Source organism: Pelodiscus sinensis, chromosome 3 (assembly GCF_049634645.1).
Source record: "Pelodiscus sinensis isolate JC-2024 chromosome 3, ASM4963464v1, whole genome shotgun sequence".
NCBI classification, from domain to species: Eukaryota; Metazoa; Chordata; order Testudines; family Trionychidae; genus Pelodiscus; species Pelodiscus sinensis.
In genome coordinates this window covers 184,304,033-184,317,814 of record NC_134713.1, presented here as the reverse complement: position 1 = coordinate 184,317,814, position 13,782 = coordinate 184,304,033, and the positions used below count along the sequence as shown (strand labels likewise).

The 13,782-nt window shown below is 41.3% G+C and overlaps 1 protein-coding gene across 2 annotated transcripts in view; it reads right to left on the bottom strand.

The window, feature by feature from the left end:
• Positions 1-1,445: 1,445 nt before the first annotated feature.
• SERTAD2 (SERTA domain containing 2) overlaps positions 1,446-13,782 on the bottom strand; it is a 109,115-nt gene continuing 96,778 nt past the window's right edge. For both annotated transcript variants that reach the window (XM_006114081.4, XM_075925576.1), the window contains exon 2: positions 1,446-7,014. In XM_006114081.4, coding sequence (XP_006114143.1) covers positions 6,054-7,010 — 957 coding nt within the window. In that variant the 5' untranslated portion in view covers positions 7,011-7,014 and the 3' untranslated portion in view covers positions 1,446-6,053. The remainder of the gene's footprint in view (positions 7,015-13,782) is intronic.

Genomic DNA, 13,782 nt, shown 5'->3' with positions numbered 1-13,782 from the left:
CATCCAACAAGGTATCCAAGACTTGAAACTGTGCTTTATAATTGCAGTTGCATTTCACCCCTATTTAAAAGATTCCTGTTCTTAACAAAAATTGGAAAGCAAATTCCCCAGCTACATCATCAGCCGGTCTTTAAGCCTTCCCCTCGTCTCATTGGCCCCCAGGATTTCTTGTGCCTTGTATTCCTTCAGCCACTTTTCTTACAATTGCTGAGCAACAGACCTGAGTAGCAGCTGGTCTGCAGCACTGGCACAAGTGTTCTAAATGCAGTATCCTGCCATTGCTGGCTGTGATTCTGGTAACATGAGACACTTCACTGTAGTCGAGATGGTGCCTGTGGCATGTTAAGAAAGGGAAACTCACTGCTTTGTTGCAGATTTGAATCTCCAGCTCAACCTGCACTGCCAGTGTCCAAACCTATGGACCTGATTGTGAGAGAATGCCACGTCCCCTTTATGACTACACAAAACTACTTAGCACGTGACCCAACCCCTCTGTACCTGACCACAGCAAAAGCCAGTACTGATCTGCTCCCTAAGATTCAATACTCATTTGCCTTCCCCACTCCTGTGAGCCTGGAAAGTAAATACCGATCACCTAGGGGGATCAGAGGATGATGCCCAAAATCCAGCTGTGGATTATGTAGCAAATGGGCCCAGCTGGCTTTGAATGCTATTAACTTAATGCCTCTTAAAACTGGACAGATTCTGTTTTCAGCTGCACCAGCTGGAATCCAGGGAAACTTCACAGAAGGCCAGAGGGTCATTCTGGGCTCACCTGAGTGCCAATGAGAACAGGGGTCTTCCCACCTCTCGGTAAGCTGCAGCAGCCCTGCCAGTCAGAAATGAAGCTATTGAATCTACATCTAACACTTGGTGCTTACTGTCGCAGGATGTAAGAGCCAAGGCCACATCGCTCCCACAGTAAACGCCGGGCTAGCCCACTCTGCCCACAGCCCAACTCTTGAGGACTCCGAAGGCAGACTCTCCCCAGAGAACATCCCCTTATTGTTGTCAGGGTGCATGATCAGCTCCCCTGTGGAATGAGCCACCACTCCCAGTACTGCAGAGGCCATTAATGGGAGTCAAGATCCTGTGGCATCCCTGTGCTTGGACAGTCCTGCTTCCCCACATCCTTTGTCTAGTCTCACCTCCCACCAGGATGGAGGTTCCATAGGCAATGCAGGCCCAAGCTGTATTTACTTTTCTGGGGGAATCTTCACAAGGGAGCTAGGGGGTATAGTGTATTGCACATAATCTGTTCCATTTAGCCCTACATGACACCTCCTGTACCCAACCCACCTACCCGACTGCTATGGAGTACCCTCACGGGGATGGAAAAGTGTTGGGATGCAAACCCTCTTCCTCAGTCTTCCACATTCTTCCTGGATTCCTGTTTTGCACAATGGTTTGGTCATGCAAAAAGAATTAGAAATAAGGGACAAGTGTTTTTTATTTTTTAATTGTTTATTGTATAATATAAAACTACAAAAGTAAGACTGCTCATTTCCATGTACATTTGTCCAATTGTTTTGATTACAGCCCATACCTACACGTGAATACAGTAATCTGGTTTCAGATGTATATGTCTGTAATATTGCATAGAAAAGGCACAGCGCTAAGGTCTGTGGGGGAAAAAATACAGCCTTCTTTCTGACAATAACAAGCCCTGTTCAACAACCATGCACTGAACATGTCACGCTATTTACACCTTTTCTAGAATCTCTGCCTTTACAGATTCTAGCAGGGATTACATTGTTAACCCTCTAAACAGTTGTTTTGTTTGTTTTTACTTTTTTTTTTTTTTAAGGATTCTAGAATTTGCATTAGGCCTATATCCTGAAAAGGAGGAGGGAGCTTAAAATGAACTAATTTCTAAGAAACATTCAGACTCTTTAATGTAAGCACTGAAAGCAACTTTCACAAGAGCAGGATGCTGAAATCTGTTCAAAATTAAATCCATGTTCACACCTCTTTGGAGTTAATTAAACCATTTCTCAGGCAGGACTCGTTACAATTTGCTCGTTTTATTTTTGAAGAAAGTGTAAACTTTGGATTCAACAACATTGAGTTTTAAACAATGCAGGCTAGGCTAACAACATTCAGCCAGGAGAAAACAACGGCTGCAGCATGAAGGGGAGTTCATTCTCACATTGGGCCTTTCAGGAGGTGGATGGACCATATTATTTTCTAGTTTACTGCGAGGAACATGAGGAGATGAATGCCTTTATTTTTTAATACTTTACTGTTCAGCAAAATTTCTTTTAAAATGAATCTCTTCTTGTTTTGCAAACAGATATATACAGTCCACTAGCAAGGACTGTTATTGGGGTGCAATTTTCTATTGCAGGCAAAATTCCCACTAAACCCAACATGAATTATATATGACCAAGGATTACCCAATCAGGCCCAGGAGGGAATATTAAAATCACAACCCATGGGAAAAAAAAACCCCACAACACAAAAAAACTCCACGTTGCACTTGGAAAGTACATTTAGAATTTTTTGTCTGAGTCTTACCATTTTGCACAAATGCAGCATTAGTTATGTTGCACTTTCTAGGGTAAAGGCACCACTCTGAACTCTTACTCATTCCAATAGTCCCATGGACATTATGGGGACTGCCTGCATGAGTTAAGATTTAGGGCAAGTATACACTACAATGCATTATCACATAGCAGACTGGTGAAGACATGCGTTGCCCTTACTCATGCATTTACACGATCAATCCCGAAAGAACAGAGGTGGCTCCTACCGAAGACTCCATTTGAATTTCAAGCACAAGCAGGCCCCTTTAAAGGAACTAACGCATCACAGACCGGATTTGTATAACTAATTTTGTGAATTAATGTCTCCGTCGTCCATATTTTTTGCATATTTCAAACAGCCAGACTCAAGTTGGAAAAGAGACTGGGAACCGTGCAAATCCCAAATAAAACCCAATTAATTTTCTCTGAATCAGGCTCCTACCCCCTTTTCACAGATTTACATTCCTACAAGAGAATACATTCCTACCATACATTCTGTACATGTTACAATCCAGATGTTGTTAGCTTCACAATAAAATAAATATATTTACAATGAAAAAAAGGAATAAATAACTTACGAAAAAAATCACTTCAAATCCAAAGCTCTTTTATTCTGCTCCCATCTTGTCACTTCATTGCACATCATTGTCAATATACATCAACTGATATTCATCTTTTATAAATAATTCTTATCTTGACTGCTATACTATGACCTTTGCAAGTAGGCCATGCTATAGAAAGTGAACGCAAAAGCAGAAGATTCCACCAAGCATTTCAATCTATAGAATTAAAGATTACAGTTCAGAATAAGAATTGCTGACCCTTTGCCTAAATTTTATAAATCAGGTGTTTTGCTTTTTGTAGATCGACTGCCAATTTCCTTTAAGTACACTATTATTAAAAATTTACCTATGTTATTACCGAGGATACACACTTTTTTTGAATGATAGAATCTTGAAATATACCTTTTTCTTCTGTTCTACAAAAAACAAAGATTTCAAACAACCACTTTCCAACAGCAGTTCACTGCTCTGAAAATGGCGTTTATTTGAACTGCTGCCTAACATATGGTACTTGTCTAAAAACACAATTAACTAATCCAAAGAAAGAGCAGTTGTTAAGAACTGATTTACAATAACTTAGAACAACGATAATCAACTGCTTACCATGTTATTGTTCTGAACAATCAACATTATTGCATGGCTTTAGGATTTGTATACAGTTTGATAACACCTTGTAGACATTGTTTCTTGGATGCTCTGGTTACAAAAGTTGCAGAGTCTGTGGCAGGATTATTCTCTTACAAGGAATGGAAGCTGCTGAATGAACAATAACCAAACATTACTGGATGCAGACTAGAGCACCGTTTCCCCAGCTCCTGCCCCCAATTAGAAATGGTCCCTAATTCCACAGTCGGTTGATGCCATCCTGTCTGAAGTTATAAAAGACTATATTGCAATCAAACAATTGCTATTATATCAACATCTTGTTGTGTCGGAGTTAGTACGTACGTCTCTTAAGTATACTAAAACTGGCTGATTAATTAGAATCGAGAAGCATTTCATAACTGTATATGATGCACTGCATTTAGAGTAGCAATTCCTTCATTGCAAAATGTATGTGTGTATGCATTACATATATTTATTAGAAAATATACAAGGCCTGTTTAAAGTGCCAATTTATAAAGCTGCCTTCTTAAAGGCAGATAAGACCCAATTTTATCCATGACAAGAAGTGAGCAGAACTGGCTGAATATTGCCAAATGACATACAACATAATTTAAAATTTCTTAAATAAATATAAAAGTTATTCCTAAAGAAGCCATAGGCATGTCAACAATATAGGTTGTAACCTGCACTCATCAGCTAAAGTACCACTGAAAAACTAAAATGCCATAGCAATTTCAGCAACAGGCATGATACATTGCAAACTTTTTTTTAAATTAAATGTACACCACAATGAATAAAAAATGCTATTGGTGCAGTAATGAGAAAACTTCTCAGGTGTTATGGAGGCAAGGAAACATGCATAGAAGCTGTGTCTGTATATTCATTGTAGAACAGGTCTATAAAGTGTAAAGCAGGTAACATGGTTCATACAAGAAACGAACCCTATAGGAGATGCCAACTGATGTAACGTGACTGGCTCCAGTTTCAACAGCAATGGATACTAGGTAAGTCCATCCAGTGCAGATAAGAGATGAGCTTCACTGCAGTAATACTGAAGTTGCATTTTTCAGCACTTATTAACACAGTGAGGGGGAAAGTATGCTCCAAGAAAGGGCAAGTGGAATCTTGAACACAAATTAATTAGAACAAATACCATGTACGCCTTCTTTATGAAAAATTACAAAGAGATGTATTTGTAAATGGCATGTATATTCCCATTAAAAACATTTGTAATAACTTCAGCTAAAGAAATGCTGACTTGCTAAAACGGTAACACATTTCAAGTAACAAAGACAATTGGCTGTTCCAAATTAAAAAAAGAACCAACATTTTGCTTAAAGTAAAAAGAACATACATTTACTTGACATACTGGCTTCAGGATCAGGTTTCAGTAGCCTAGATCTCACAAGAGAACACTTAGAATGAAGTTTCACAACTATCTCTTGCCAACTGTTTTAACATAGGTCTAGGAGTAGACATGGCTCTAGGTTTTAGAAATCACAGTAGTGCACAGGTGGCTACAGCAGCGAGTAAATATTTGTGAAACTCTTGTGAAACTGCCCCCAGCCCTTTCTTAAAGCACTATTTGCATTCAGGGAGACCGAACTGCAGATTTATTTTGATCCATTTTTCTCTTTGCACCATACATATATAAAACATTACAACTCTGTATAAAAGTACAAGTGGTTCTTGTACATCAATTATGCAGGAACTATGTGAGCAAATCCTATCAAAATAGCTATTTTTGTGTGTATAAACAGCATTTGTTTTTAGAAAAACAATATAATAAACTGCAGAATCTGTACAAAAATATAAAATAAATTTGGGCAGCAGTTTCTAAACAGCCATGTAAATGCAACACTTAAAGAAGACTAGTTAATGCCTCCAAAGGGCTGAATTGCTAAGTCAACCTATACAGGGCTAAAATGCCAAAAAAGTACTGAGATTATCTAAATAATAAAATTTTTACCTCTTGCAATAAAACTTATAGAAAAAATAGACAAATATGCACATGCAATTTACAGTTTTCCCCAACATAATCCTTGTGCTTAGCTTTTACAATTCAATTTTTTTGTCGTAATATCATAGTAATATTGTCTACAATATGTATTCTTTCCTATACCAGGGTATTACGTCTTCCTTGAGGAACCACTTTAAAAAAAATACATTAAAAGTGGTCATACATGGATGAAGGCACTCCAACTCTGCTTGAAGCAAAAACTAGTGTGATCCTTTTCTTTTAAAAAAGGCAAGCAAGGATGCATGCACAGTGCTGTGAATTTGGAGGGGTGGGGACGGAGAGAAAGGTTGTGAAAATACTACCAAGTGTATATACTGGTACATAAAAAGTCATTATACTTTAAGACCCAACAAGCACCTCCATTATATGATCCAGTTCTGTGAGGTCCATTTTGAAAGGCTGATTCGGGGTTACTGGTTGACTGCTATAGGGGGCAAGAGTTTTTAGGAGATCATCTGCTGAGACAGGAGCCATTTTTGAGGCAGCCCCCGTAGCAGATGTGCAAGGGTCAAAATCATACATAGATGTGTCAATGTCAGCAAACAGAATATCATCCAAGGTCAAGTCTGTAAGGAAACCTGTGGAAGCTGTTATCTCAAAATTGCCGGGTAAAGAGTCCATGAGTTTTGATTCGCTTGTTCTGCTCTCTTGAACTCCCTCAGACTTTTGAACATTAGACTCACTGGAGTTATCTTTAGAGTCATCCGTTGCTGCTGCTGCTTCTGTTGCTGCTACTACTGCCTCGGTAGAGGTAGGTCTTGGACAGAGCTCTTCAATTTCATCCAAGGCTGAGGAAAAGCTGTCTTTTACTGGTTGGACAGCTGGAGGTGGTAGTTTTGTAGGACCATCATGCTGGCCAGTCTGGGAAGTGCAAAAAGAGTCCTCCTCAAGCAACGAGGCTGGGGTGAGGCAAGACTCTAATGGTGTAGTGCTTACTAAGTCAGTGGGGTGAACCGGCTGAGAGGCAAGATGACTGAATGCAGGCTGGGCCTCTCGAAAGCTGTCACCAAGGGGGTCAGTAGGCTGTGAAGTGGTGATGAACACAGGCCTCAAGCTGCCTTCCTGTTTGAGTTCCTCCTGGATTCGCCTCAGCATGTTGTTAATTAAGACTGTCTTTTGTAAGCTTGGCTCTGTTAATGGCCTGTGGTTATAAAGTTTCATAAGGGAAATGTTGAAGATAGTCTGGCGCTGTAAGGTGTAAGACACCTTAGATGGACCGTCAGTAGGAGACACCACTTTGCCTTCCAGCCCATCTTCATGCTCGTCAAACTTCCGCTTTCCTCCTTTCCCCAACATATATCTGAAAAAGAGGAGGGGGAGGGGGAGCCATTACAATTAAACCATTCAAAAATATTTGTATCTTACAGCAAAACATCTGTCTATATGCTTTACACAGACAGTTCAGTGCCAAACAGTTTCTGCTTAGCCTAGGCAGATATTCTACATGCCCATGACACAGATGGGCCTGATTCAGATCTCATTCATACTGATTTCCCACTAGGATAACTTTATTGACTTCAATGGAGTTACTCCCGATTTACAGTGGTGCAAAACAGAGACTAGAATAAGGCACAGATAGGTAATTTTTGCTCTGACAGGACCTTCATACAATGCTACGACTGATCATGTAAACAAACCTCAGGTAGTAAATTCAAAGTATGGGTAACAGCTGCAACTATAACTCAGCCGTTCATATAGCTGTAGCATTTGCACTATATGCGGCTAGGTGCTTTAGTTATACCCCTCTTCCATCAATATAGGGTGGAAACTAGGTTCTTCGATTCCTCTCTAGCATTTGCTGTTGAGGCAGACAGTTCTGTTCTCCCCGCCTGGTGTACTGCCTTGAAAAATAGCTACATTACTGGCCATTTCCTACATTTTACATTCACATTTCCAGTCATAACTCTGCATTGAACTTAGGGGCTTTTACATTATATTCCCCTTTTGCAATTATACCCTTAGAGATTGCAGAGTCAACTCTCTGGCATTTCAGATATGGGTGTACCCCAACCTAATTCAAATAACATAAAATAAACAATATATACATATATAATGTACACATAAAAATAAAGTAATTACACTTCTAGAGCAGGAAATGCTCACCTCACCTTTCCCAGTCACATACATTAGACATGAAGAAAAAAAATCCTTTTATATCTGGGTGGGGAACCTAAGGCCTAGGGGCTGGATATGGCCCCCCAGCTTATCTGGATCCAGCCCCTCGCCTTCTCCCTGAGGGGCTGGAGCACACAAAATCGACTAGCCGAGGCTCTGATGTGCAAGGGGCTAGTGATTTGTGGCACCAAAATTTCAACTCTGTACAGAGGCCTGATTTCTAGAAATCAAGCACCCAATAATCAAAACACACACACAAAAAGGGATCACGGTTCCTGGACCAGTCTATTGTTTGTTTCAAGGCAATTCAATGTCCCAAACCAAGGCAGTCACAAATGCACAGCTATATGGGTCACCCCATGAACACTTATAGCAGGAGGACCATGATGGCCTGACAGCTTACTCTGTGTGGGGAGAGGGAAGGGATCTTCCTGCATATTTGCAATCGCCGTGGCTCTTAGGCCCCAGCTTTTAAGGGTATTCAGCATTCCTCTGCTCAACGTTGCAAAGAGCAGGCCCAGATTCTCAAAAAGACACTGAGGTAAAAATCAATAGGAGCGAGGCATCTAGATACCTTTTAAAGTCCCACTTTCAATGAAACTTCTGCTCCCATATGCCTAAACCACACTTGGAGCTGGAATTTGGCCGTCTAAGTCACTGGCTTTGCAACACAAAGAAGCAACACCTTCACAAATCTGGGCTTAGCCATTTTCCATTCTAATTTACTTAAGGGAAGGGGCTTCTATTAGGGATATCAGCATGAAGACAAATACACAATTAACCGATAAGACTTGGCTTAACCGTTACATACATTCCCCCCTCTATATCAGAAGCAGCAGAAGAGGGGGCGGGAGAGGGAAGAGAGCAGGAGCTGAAGCCTGTGAGGAGCTGGCTTAAAAGCCGGCTCCCCATTGGCACTAGAACCCCCTACTCCTTCCCCCCCCCCCCACACACACTGCAGCCTCTGACAGAGAGGCTACAGTGTGGAGGGTGAGGGGGGCAGGCTGGAGCCAATACTGGAGAGCCGGCTTTCAAGCCAGCTCCTGCACATTCTGGCTCCCATGGACCCACCTGCCTCCTATAGAGGCAGCGGCGGGTGGGGGAGGCAGGCAGAAGCTGATGCTGTGGAGAGCTAGCTTAAAAGCCAGTTTCCCCTAGCTCCAGCTCCCTGGTGCTGCCTCCCCCTCCCTCGCCTGCTGCTGTACGGGGGGAGGGAAGAGGACAGGAAGAGGTCTGCGGGGGGGGGGGGGGTCTGAGCTCCTGTGGACTGAGGCTGCTCTGCATCTTGAGGAGCAGTTTCTGTTCAGTGAGCCTGGGGCTGCCGCAGACGGAGGCTCCTTTACAGCAGCAGCCTCTGTCCGTGGAGGATCCAAGCTCCCCACGGCCAGAGGTTACTCCGTATCCAGTGGAGGAGCCTCTGTCCATGGGGAGCTTGGACCCCCTCATGCAGAGGGGCTCCTGTCACCCCATAGTCATGTAACCGCTAAGATTTGACGTAGTTACACAACATCTAACATCCCTAGCTTCCATCCTTTTGGTTGGAGCACTGTTTAGGCTGAACAACAAAAAGCACTTTCTAAGAAGGTTGTCAAAGTTTCATTTCACTCACTTTTCATCTTATTTAAAGCAAAATCAGATGTCTTTTTCCAGTTTCTAGACTGTGTCCATGTAACATCCACAGACATCCCATGTGACTATCTTGCTAATCACACTGAATCAACAGGGAAATGACACTACTGCACACGCACAATGTGTCTTATTTTTAAAAGCCTAGTCAAAGCACGTTCCCCACTGAGGCCTACTACCATGTCAAAGTTGGAAGCTGAAAAGTTTCTTTTGAGGTATGAGCGCACAACATTTTTAAAAAAGTGCCAGCATGAACACATACTCTCCCCACAGTAAGATAAATAAAAAAAGTCCATTGGAATTTCATCAAACTTTCCCAAGAACATAAACTGCCTTTGAGCTAAGCAGTAGGGTGCTGTTCCAAAACACAGATGTTTTTATCAGAACGTTAGCAAGCACCTGAAAAGTGGGTCTAAAGTGTGTGTCTTACATCTAATCAGAGTTCCATAATTGTGACCGTATTATTGTCAGCCGTGTTACCTGGCTGGAAAAACATCATACTTTGATTGTTTTTTCTTTCCTCTCTCCCTTCTTATTCTGAGGGTTCCCCTCTTTTTTCCACTCAAGATCATCTCACCTGAAGCAGTGGGTTTTGTCCACGAAAGCTAGTGATACTATACATATATTTTTATTAGTCTCTAAGGTGCCACAGGACCACTTCTGTTTTAAAAAGTTGTTTTAAAAGCTACAGACTAACATGGCTACCCTCTGATACCTGATATGTGTAGTAATCAGCTCAAACAAATTTTACCAGGACAGGAGCTGTACCTTATGCTCACTGGGCGTACAAACAGTACTCTAGGGGCAGAAAGCAAGTACTTACCTATGGCTGTGTCCAGACTCAGGGGTTTTTTCGAAAAAAGTAGCCTTTTTTCGAAAAAACTTCACCTGCGTCTAGACTGCAGCCGCGTTCTTTCGAAATTAAATCGAAAGAACGCGGCTTTTCTTTCGACGGCGGTAAACCTCATTGCACGAGGAAGAACGCCTTTTTTCGAAAGTGCTCTTTCGAAAAAAGGCGTTCTTGAAAGCAAACAGGGCTTTTTAGAAAGAGAGCATCCAGACTCACTTGTTGCTTTCTTTCGAAAAAGCGGCTTGCTTTTTCGAAAGTTCCACGTGCAGTCTAGACACTCTCTTTCGAAAGAGGCTTGCAGTCTAGACATAGCCTAAGTGTATCTTCTAACCATTCTCGAAGCAAATAGAGGTTTTGTTTTACTTCAGGTGTTTTCTGAATCTCAATTACAACACAGGAAAATGGATTTCAAAGCCTGATGCAGAAATATATTTTCCACCACTGCCTCTAGATATTCTTTCAGTGCTTGTGGGATTTCAGTCCCAGTCATTTCCGCCCTACAATTAGGCTGTATAGAATGAATATATTGTACAAAATGTTTTATTGGGCGTAACCTAACAGAGGCCATCAATGCACCTTTCTTACCTGTGCCGCAGGCTCCATCAGCCCCACCTGAGGGAAATCCTGCAGGGTACATCTACATTGCCATAATAAAGATGTGGCTGTCCCTGTTCAGCTGAGTCAGGCTTGTTAGGCTCAGATTCAACTCTGGTTCCAGCCTGAACCAGAACATCTACATTGAAATTTTCTAGCTGCTGTGAGGCTGAGTCAGCTGACATGGGTTCAGACTCCTGGGCTCAGGTTTTTTTTTGCAGTGTAGACTATCCAAAGAGACAACTTCTGCAAACCTCACTCAAGCAGAATTCCCCATTCACCCAGTGGAAGTTTGGCCGGAGAAAGAACTGCACCTGTACCCACTAGTTTTAACTCTTGGGCAGCTTTTATTTGAATTGATACAAGATCACCAAACATTCCTTCTTATCCTCAAGCTTGTTTTAAAAGCAAAAAACCTTTTGCACATGAGGGGAGTAAGCATGGTAAATGAAGTGTCAGGAAAATACTCTGACACGTGCTGACGTCTGTCCAACACTGAATCTAAAACAAGTGTGGGGAAAGTCAATCTTCATGGTTAGAAATAAATCCAAACTCCAGAATTCTTTCTCGAGCAATATGCTGTTTAAAAAGAGGAGAAAAAAAATCACCTAGAGAAGCTGAGGAACCTGTAAGCACTAACTCAAGTTTCTTGGTCAGCAACCAAGAATCCTTGTACCTGGAATCTTGGGTGAACAAAAACTCTGAAATACAGTCTTACCCCATGGAAATCTGTTTTTTCTCATTCCCAGTGCCAATTTCATGGCATATTCAACCTTTTTTTTAAAAAAAAAAAAAAAACAACAACAATATTCTGCAGTGGCATGCTTGCTTTCATTACAAATGTGTGCGCCAAGAGTACAATCGTGACACTCGCAGATAACAGATACATCGAAGTAAGTATACTGAGCCCAGCAGTTTTAGAAGCTTTATTCCTGGACAAGCACTGGTAGCGCTGTAAGCTGAAAAAAAGATTCCATTATAAGATATCGATGCTATTTCTCCAACTTTATATTTAAAACAGAGCTTTTTAATGGTGTGGGGACTATTGGAGAAGCTTTAAAATGTGTCAACCCCTGAAAGACGTTGTTAATGTTGTAACACTAGAAAATATTCACTATACAAAGCAACCCCTTTTTCCCACCAAAAAGAAAACAGGCAGTTTAGTGCCTACCATAGTCTTCCAATGAAAAGTTTTTTGGTTTTTAAATGAGCTGGTTTCTAGACTAAGCAAAAACAACAACAACAACAATAATAAAGAGTATGGTACCTGAAGCAAGCTCCTAAAATGACAAACAAGAGCTACACACTCATCACTAATAAACAAAATAACTTCTCTACATTGTTTTCCAGGAAGCACAGAGATGACTCAAGGCTTCCTGTACACATGACTGTCTAGCTTTCACATATCACTCAGCCTTTATGTTGTTCAGTTCAAACGGAGTGTTGCTGGTGTCCTTTTTAAAGGCAGAACATATCAGGTAACTCATAACTTCACCTACTAAATTCACAGTATTTTCCCCCTCCAGAAATCCCCCATCAAATGGGTCTAAAATTTTTAACCTACAGTAGCTATTTCTAGCCTACATCAGGAGATTTTCATTTCCCTAACTAGGAGACTAAAATAACTTGCATTAGAACATAAGCTTTTTAAAATATTTTATTCCAAAGCACAAATGGGAATTTTTGAAAGAGAAAGACACACTTCTTTTTTCTATTTCCATGAATTGCTTGTTCATTCTCCATGACCCCTCCCCTCCAATTAATGATTTTTATCTACACTGGAAAAAATTTCACTTTTGCACATCTTGTCTTGTTAAAGTATTGAGTGATTTAAAAGAAGAGATACTGAGGCACATAAACATTCTTTCCAATCTAACGCCACTGGTCTTGGTGAAGAATCCACCACTCCTACACTCCAAGTCAAAGCTCCCGTTGAGAAACTAAGAAAGCCAGCCTACAGGTCTAGCTAGACAAAGAGTAAAAATGAGTGTAAAATTAAATATGTTCACATCCTCCCCATAGAGGAAGTCACAGCAAGCTTGAGTCAGACAATTATAGGAAAGCAGGACTAAACAACAACCTAACAAAATGCAATTCTGGCATTGACCACTGGGTATTCTAAGCAAGGCAGTGTCCACTGAGAACTTCATAGTATAGGACATCTGTTAGGGGCGGGTCTGCTATGATCTCAGGATTTGTTTTTCCTGGCTACACAGGTTCCTTTTTCTTGATGTTTGTAATCCCACTTCTAGCGATCTCTTGCCACGTATTTCTGTACCTGTGTTTAAACACTAGTCCTGTCAAGTCCAAAGACACTGAGACCAGGTGTACACTACAGGGGAAAGTTGAATTAAGATATGCAACTCCAGCTACATTAATTACGTAGCTGGAATTGACGCACCTTAATTCGAGTTTCCGCACGGTCTCCGTAGCAGGAGGCTCTGTCAGCTTCCCTTCTGCTCCTTGTGAGGAGTAGGAGTAATGGCGCCAAAGGGGGCACCCTCTGAGTTCGATTTAGCGGGTCTTTATTAGACCTGCTAAATTGAACTTCAGAAGGCCTCTTGCGGCAGGGATGATCTTCCCCATAGCAAAGACATGGCTTGACTGTTATGGCCATTTGTTTTAAGGTATGATGTGGTCACAGGCATGAACTACTTTTAAAGAGACAATGTTGAACTGATTCAGCCATTAAGAAGAAAAGTTGCTTTCAGATTTTTTCCCATAGACATTACCCACAAGATAATCTTCACTGGCTCCAGATTTTGGAAGACCCAGTGCAAAAAAGCATCTGAGATCCATCCATTCTGTTTCAAAAAGTCTGAACATGTTTTTTTGTCCTCTGTACGTTAGGATGATTACATACATTTGAGCAGAAGGTGAACT